Genomic DNA, 7888 nt, shown 5'->3' with positions numbered 1-7888 from the left:
AAAAAAAAAAAAAAAAAGTAGCACACTTGAAGTTTATTTCATTAAGTATACTTCAGTATAAGGATAGCAAAGTAAATTATAGACCGTGTATGTGTAGTATAGGAAGTACACTAACTGAATACTTTTCAGACTAAATTGAAAAATGTTAAGTTTACAATGTATATAAAAAGTAGACTTTAAGTATACTGACTAAATTTGAGTACAGACTAATCCTATTTGTAGTACTGGTACACTTAAATAGATACAGTGTTCTCCCGCGTATTTGCGTTTCTTTATTCGCGGTTTCACGTACTTGCGGATCTCCAGTCCCTAGGTGGGAATATTGTACTTTATTCTGAGATTATTCTGCTGTTTAAATTGGATTATTTACATTGAAATAAAAAGATTATGTCGCATTTTTCTGAAGTAATCTAGTGATAAGTTGCTGAACTGACCTGATACTAATAGCTTTTAGTCCAAAACAAAAAAATGTGTTTTGTTGGTTTTGAACAGGTATTATGTGTCTTGGTGCGTTAGCACCCCTACAGGTGATAGTTGGAATTGCATACCCTCATTCAAAAATCTTCCACCAAAACAACCTGATAAAATTAGTGGGAAACATGTTTATTTCACCCATCTTTGGCATCTTGAATAAAAATGTTTTTCTTATGGTGGTAGTGGAGGAAATATTATTTTCATAAAGTTTTATTTACTCAGTTTTGCAAATAAACAGCAAAATGCTAACATCCAATCTTTTGTTGTTGACTCACCAGGCATAGAAAAATGAACTTTTTTTTTTTTAAGGCAAACATATTAAAGTTACTGTGTGCAAAGATTTGCTTTAGTGTCATTTCCACAGAGCAAGTCTGTTGAGAGAAATGTGCACAAGTGAGGCAGAAAAATTAATGAACCACTAAGTGGTGATGTTGAGCTATTTTTCCTCCGGAGATAACCCATTCCCACTCATGGATGAGGAGTGTCTGAGATGATACGCAGTGACATTAACCAAACGGGGAGCGGAAAGGGAGAAAAAAGGATGGGAAAATATTCATTACACTCAGCACAGCAAAAGATGCAGCCAGTAGTTATGTACTTTACTACTAAAGTGGGCTTTAAAAGGCTGAATGAGTTATCCCTGTGATCATTCCAACTAAAATTGAACCAGATAAATATAATTGTAAACCCTGAGATTTCTAAAATAAACTTAATTAGACTTCAGTGTGCTTTTAAACACACAGATTGTGTATTTTTTGTGTTTCCATATATAGTCTCAATAAAAAAAATCACAATTCCGTATAATAAACAGACTATAGCTCACCTTCTCATCCTTGCACTATAAAATAATTAGGGAATGATGGGTAATTTCTAAAGAGCTTCATGAATCGTGTTTGAGATTTTGTGAAATTCAGGGAACTTGAGGTCAAATAGGGCAAACACATTGAAACACTGAAAAAGAACAATTTTTATAATTTTGTGTTCCATTGCCCTAAGTAAATATTAAATAGTAGTAAATATTATTATAAAGATTGCTAAGATTTTAATGAAATTTCTTAAAACTGTTTTATCTTTAGGAAAAGATTTATTTAATTGGTCAATGCGCACAATTTGGCTAGAAAACTGACACAATATTTAAAGATGAATATGTAAAGATTATGTTTGTATTAAAAATGGTGATTGCACCCAAATGCAAAACAAAATATATAGTTTTATGTTGGAAGTAAAACTTAGTAATCTGTCAGTAATGATAACCATTGAATAATTTTCAGGACATGAGCAGAAATGTTAGGAGCGACAAATGTGCTGTTCAGTACAAATAAGTTATCTAATGGAAAATTGTGAAAGATAAGCAAAACACGTTAAGATAGACCATTAAAAAAATATATAAATATATACATAATATATTAAATATATCCTTATGATATATAGGTTTGTTTCTGAATCCCAGACCAAAAACTGCTACAATGCTTAAAGGAGGTTGTAATGTATCCTCCAGACCAATAGGTGGCGATGTTGAGCTATACACATGCGAGTTTTTTGTACACACATGACGTCATGTAAGGAATACAGTGCGATAACGGACAACTCGATCACTGGGCGAAAGAGTTGTTACATGGATAAAACACTTTTTAAAATTAGAAAGTAAACTTTACTTGGGCAGCCTAGAAAGTTTACGAATTTATTTCGGTATTACACGTTAGTTTATAAGTTAGTATATCAAGAGTCACTTTCTGGAAAGAGGAAGAACTCGGAAGCAGGTAACGTTGAAAACATTGACATGCTAACACTCGGTTAGCATCATAGTGGGTGTTAGACATTGTGTGAATATTGATAGGTATTTTGGTCATGATATCACATGATTCAGTTCTTTAGGGCATCTGGACTATAAAAGAGTTAATTCTGAGGAGATTTGCCAGCTATGGGGAGGGGTTTTAGATAAATTCAAGAAGCTAATCGGACGAGCTGCGAACCAGTTAAGCTTTAGCCGCTCTGTATGGGCTCCATGTGTGCCAAAATGATGTTTTTAGGTCCACTTTCCGTGTATTAGGTCATTGTCTTGGGTGCAAGACACAATCAGTGGACGCCAAAACATGTTTTTGCCCCATAGTTCTGAAGAACATAATCCTGCTGTCAGTTTTTTAGTTATGTTTATACGTTTGAATTTTAGGCTTGATGAACATCAGATCTAGTAACTCATAACATTTTGTACTACTGAAGTGTTTGGAGCTTTATAGAATTGTATTTTATACTAACTTTTCTGTGTTTACATGCTTGTGTCCATCAGCCTGGATGGATCCAGCTCTGCTTCGCGAGAGGGAGCTGTTCAAGAAGAGAGCTCTCTCCACTCCGGCTGTTGAGAAGAGACCAGCTGCATCAGAGTCTGGATCCCACAAAAAGAAGAAGCCCAAATTAGACAAGGAGGGCTCTTCTGGCTCCAAACACGGCACTGGTAAGTGAAGCTTTGCATGTGGACGCTGAGCTTCATTCAAAGTCCCTCTCCAATCATCTTTTGATCTATCGTAAAAGCTTTCCCAGTGCTATTTCAATTATTATTATGGTATTTTTCTGAAATATTTTAAAAACTGTGTCGTTTTTTTGGGACCTAGTTTCAGCAGAGCAGCATTAGTTCATTAGAAATGTGCCTCTGGGTTGTGGGCAGGACTGTTGGCACAGAGTAAGCCCGCTCTCCCTTCCTATCATCCATCTGCGTGCTCTCACGCTAGCTTAAAGCCCTTCATAACCCCAACCCAACATTACCAGTGCAACAAAAGTGACAAGATATATCAGAGCTATCCAGCTGAACAATTTTAAACCTGATGGCCGCTCGGACAAGAAAAACAAAGATCTATTTGTCTGCAAGTGGATGCATTGGAATAAACCTCAGTAGGGAGCCTGGGGTTTGCCGTTGTAACTTCTATGTCACACAAGTTTTTTTTCAACATTTGAGTGTCTGTTCCTGATTCTCAACATCTTGAATAAAGAAAAACAAATTTTTTTAGATTGATTCTTTTTCTTTTGAATATGTTCTTCATCATCGAAAAAACCTCAGGAAAATGTTAAAAACGCCAAAAATATGATTTTTGGTAGCTAAAATAATTTGACTTGCTCCAATATTGTTTGCCATTTTTATTGCACCAGTAATTTTTGGTTATGGGTGTTAAAGGCTGTTAGCTAGTGGTACAGTGTGTAAACAGACAGCTCAGTGATGGGTAAGGGATGGGGGGCGGAGTTGCTCCTAACGGTGCCAATTAATTTCTAAAAAACTACGGCCGCTCTGCAGAAACTATGTCCTAGAAAATGACAGGGTTTTTTCATTATGGCTAAAAACTGAATCATCATAATAATAAAAAAAAGCACTCGGGACGCTTTTGCTGAGATAAAAAGATGATCGGAGTGGGAATTTTAGCCAAAAGAAGCTTCTTTTTGAAAAGAAATAAAAACTTCTTTCTCTTATTTGGTGTATAAAATGCTTGTTTAAATGACATTTCCTTTTTTTTAAATGGACGTATGAGACACTGCTTAGGTGACAAATCAATACCTGTTCATCTGTCATATTATTGTTACTCAATTCTGAGTCCGATATTTGAATATTAATGAAAATTGAATATTTTTTTTAATTTTCTAAATGTCTTTTTTAAAGGTGTTCACAGAGCAAAAAAACACTTCAGACATTTTTATTGTTAGTGTTAAACATAACTAAATATAATAAAGCCCAAAATAATTGTGTGGATAAAAGGATTGGTTTATATGAATTATAAAATACTATATATGTCTATGTTTTTTATGTTGAAGGAGAAAAAAATGCCAGGAAAATTCAAACTCTTCAAACAGCCTCTTTTTTGTGTGTTTTTGTTGATTTGCTTTTGTGTATTTATTACCCTTTTTGTGTCTACATGAAAACACCTAAATATCACATTGACTGATGGCCATTTATTTCTAAATTTTATAATACTTTAGCGGCTTTTAGTTGAATATGTTCCTCAACTGTTAAAAATGTTGATATATTTACAATTTTCTACTTGGTAATACGATTTGACTGGCAGCCACTAATAAAAAAATCACAGTTTTTACACACATCTTGCATTAACACCCACCTCAAAGGAATACCATCAGATTTCTGTAGACTTTTATTTGGGTTTTGGTAACAAAATGAAAAGCTGTGGTACAACACTAATTCATGACCGTGAGGTTACCAAGCTTGCCAGAATAAGGATGCAGGGGTAAAGAAATTGTTGGTGAACAATCCATAGAAAGAAAACAGCAGGAAAAAAATAACCACTATAAAAAAAATACGACATAAGTTTTACTTAAAGGTCTTACTATTCAGATGTTTTTATTTACAGAAAACTCTTGAACATCAATTTATTTTTATCTTTCCCTCCAAACTGGACACATGCAAACAGACACATTGTCTATAATAACAGGGGGTTTTTGGTAATAAATTTGGCATCACAACCCCCCAAATTCTTCCATTTTTCTTTGTCCTTGTTGCTGCTATACCACCTCCGTGTGGCTCTCCACCTCCTTGCATACTCCCATCATGAGGTTGCTGCAGCTTCCCGACCTTTCCTGCTGCCGCTGATGGCGTGTTTTCCCTTTGGCGCAGCAGCCACAGTCCAGTAACTCGTAGAGAACGGCCAAAGCGGCCAGGGACAGAACGGTGAGGATGAAGAGCAGCAGGATGACGAAGCAGGCCACGTTCCAGCCGTCGTGGAAGGGGTAGACTTCCTGAACCTGCAGGGAAACGTGGGAAATGGGGATGGCATCGGGTAGCAGAGGGCGTACGGTGGCTGTGGCATTCGCCATGATCCGTGGCTGAAAGTGTAGAAAAAAAGAAAAAAACAGCATCAAGATCTGTAGCAGTTTTACAAAGCAGAAGATTAAAAAAAAATAGTTGGCAGGTGTGCAAAACTCCTGGAGTATTTCCCCAAAACAACTTATTTTATAGAAATTATTCTTGACAAGTATAGGTTTATTTAGATTGAGCAATAGGTGCAAAAACATAGTCTGACAACTGTTGGAGCTGAAAACTTGACAGCATTTTTATTTTTAAATTAAGCTGCCAAATCCCAAAAATAAAATATGTGTACAGTTCCCAAAAATGCATCCACTTTATCTTTAAAGGCATTTTTTCTTCGCTCCTGATTCCCAAAAACTTGATCAAAGAAATACTCAGATTGAATTTTAAGCTTAATTTCCCTTATATATGTCCTCCACCACGGAAAAATTCCACAGGAACACGTTAAAAACACCAAAAAGACACTTTTGATCTGAGACTATTTTTATCTTGCATTTCAGGTCCCTTTTTCTTTAATTTGAGCGTTACCTTATATATTTGAAATTTTTTCAATTATTTTAAGGGAAGATTTGTTGACTTTCATATTTTTTAATTTGTAGAAGATTTTTTTTTATTGAGGTCATCTTTGCTGTTGCTTTAGAACTTTTGCATTTGATTTATGCTTATTTTTTGAGGATTCCTAAACTAAAAATGATAGTATATTTTTTAAAAAGCAATTGGTTTTCGTATTGCTTCTATTATTTTCATGGGGCTTTGGAGAGCTTTAGCTTTTTCATTTATTCAAATGAATAAGCTTTAGGTTTTTTTTTTTATAGTTTTAGTGGAGAATTCATTGTGGTCGTTATCAAATGTTGAAATTAAACACAAATCAAAATCCGATCAAAGTTTTGAATTGATTTGTGGTTGCGCCTCTTGTCTCTAACTACTGCATGCAGAGCATCCTCTCCCTGTTAATCAAGCACTAACAGCTTCATCCTCACTCATCGCTATGACAACAACCTCTTAATAAATGCACCGTGGCCAGCCTCCTCCCTCCCTTCCTCTTTCTGTCCATCTCCCCTCACCAATGGTTTCTCGGCTTATCCTTGATCTTTCCCGGGGAGACGCATAAAAAACCGTGACGGCGTAGCATCTGTTACCTCCCCCCCTAAGCGAACCCCACCCCAGCCAGGCTCTGTGGGCGTTGTTGGAGCTTTTCCTCAACACACATTTGTGGTTCCTCACTGCTCTCCGTCTCCACCGATTTGTGCGGTTTGTTCGTTCACCTTCTGTGGGTTTCAGCTGTCACAGGTACGAGAGGCGAAAACGGACGCGAGAGCAATGGTCCCTGAAACCGGAGGAGCGCAGACAGATCCATGTTTATTTAATCAAGCGTGCCCATGAGAAATCCTGGCCTTCCATTAGAAGATTGAGGGTTTTTTTTATCATTAATGTGCACATAAGTAGCTTTTAAAACGGCTAATTTCAAATAAATAAAAAGCTTGGTCAGACACATTTTTTTTTGGCTTACATTCATTTTATAAGGTGATGCCAATCAAAAAGAGTGCAAATGACTGAATCCTTTACACAGAAAAATGCAGACTCACCTGTGTGGCTCTGCCTTCCAGATGTAAGACAGAAGATGCTCTCCTCTTTTCTCTGCTCTACCTGTCTGTCGGTATTCCCCTCTTCTCAGCTTGCACTCGTCTTGGGTTCAGTCATGCGCTCTCAGTCGTCCCCATGCACTCCTCCTCCTCTTACGCCACTCCTTGCAGCTGAACACCCCCGCCACCTCTTCTTTACCTCCGCCTCATCTCCATTTGTTAGCTGACTTGTCATCGTCGTAGCGTCCCGCCTCCTGAGCAGCTTAAAGCTGCAGAGGCTCCTGCTCACAGCCTGAATCATTCATGAGTCGTTCAGTTTTTAAGAAACAGATCTGGCTAATATTCATGTCATATCAGAGCAATGGATTAAAATGGTAAAATAAAAGCAAATAAATGCTTTTTTGAAATGTAAAAAAATAAAAGAGAACCCTTTTTTTAAGACCTACTGCAATAAAAAAATGTGCTTTTGAAGTTTTAAACATGTTCTTGTGGAATTTTGCTGTTGACAGAGGACTTTTATTTTGAAAATTTAGTTTTAAAATTGCCTTATTGAGTATTCCTTTATTCACATTGTAGCGAATCAGAAGTAAAAGAAAATACGCTGATTGAAAATAATTGTATTTGTGATGTAGAAAAAATGTGGGCGAGCCACAAGCTCCACTCCATTTTGATGCATTAGCCTGTAAATAAATAGACTATGTCTAAATTCCTTTGCCATTTTCTAGTGCTGTCCAAATCGACTATTCCAAAGTCGAGTGCACTAGAAATTTCTAAAAAGTCTTTGCGAAAAGCTAGCATGCATCATGCTCACTACAATAGCGGATATAGACCATAATGCATTGCGGTGGAACAATTTTTACGAAATAAACATATTTTTTAATAAACAATCCTCATTTTCATCATCAGAACACAGTGGATTTATAAATAGATGTCATGAAATGTTCCTTTTGATTCTACTTTCACTTCCTGAAATCTGTGACGTCATATCCGACGTTTAGCCAACGAAAGTAAAGTAGTGAGGATGGTGTCT

The 7888-nt window shown here is 36.4% G+C and overlaps 2 protein-coding genes across 3 annotated transcripts in view; one reads left to right on the top strand and one right to left on the bottom strand.

Annotated features, from left to right (window-relative positions):
* Positions 1-2013: 2013 nt before the first annotated feature.
* The window catches only part of gtf2e2 (general transcription factor IIE, polypeptide 2, beta), a gene marked incomplete in the record, with an annotated part of 12832 nt that continues 6957 nt past the window's right edge, over positions 2014-7888 (top strand). Inside the window, 2 exon segments of the mRNA XM_024289765.2 lie at positions 2014-2234; positions 2762-2926. Coding sequence (XP_024145533.1) covers positions 2767-2926 — 160 coding nt within the window.
* The window catches only part of smim18 (small integral membrane protein 18), a 5624-nt gene continuing 2317 nt past the window's right edge, over positions 4582-7888 (bottom strand). The window contains exons 1-2 of one of the 2 annotated variants that reach the window (XM_024289768.2): positions 6862-7031; positions 4582-5292 (exon numbers count right to left, since the gene is read on the bottom strand). In XM_024289768.2, coding sequence (XP_024145536.1) covers positions 4972-5283 — 312 coding nt within the window. In that variant the 5' untranslated portion in view covers positions 5284-5292; positions 6862-7031 and the 3' untranslated portion in view covers positions 4582-4971. Of the gene's footprint in view, positions 5293-6861; positions 7032-7888 lie in introns of those variants that run through there. The other variant, XM_024289769.2, reaches the window with a different exon arrangement.

This window comes from Oryzias melastigma, linkage group LG1 (genome assembly GCF_002922805.2).
Source record: "Oryzias melastigma strain HK-1 linkage group LG1, ASM292280v2, whole genome shotgun sequence".
NCBI classification, from domain to species: domain Eukaryota; kingdom Metazoa; phylum Chordata; class Actinopteri; order Beloniformes; family Adrianichthyidae; genus Oryzias; species Oryzias melastigma.
Note: the sequence above shows the minus strand (reverse complement) of the source record. Positions and strands in the feature narration are given on the sequence as shown.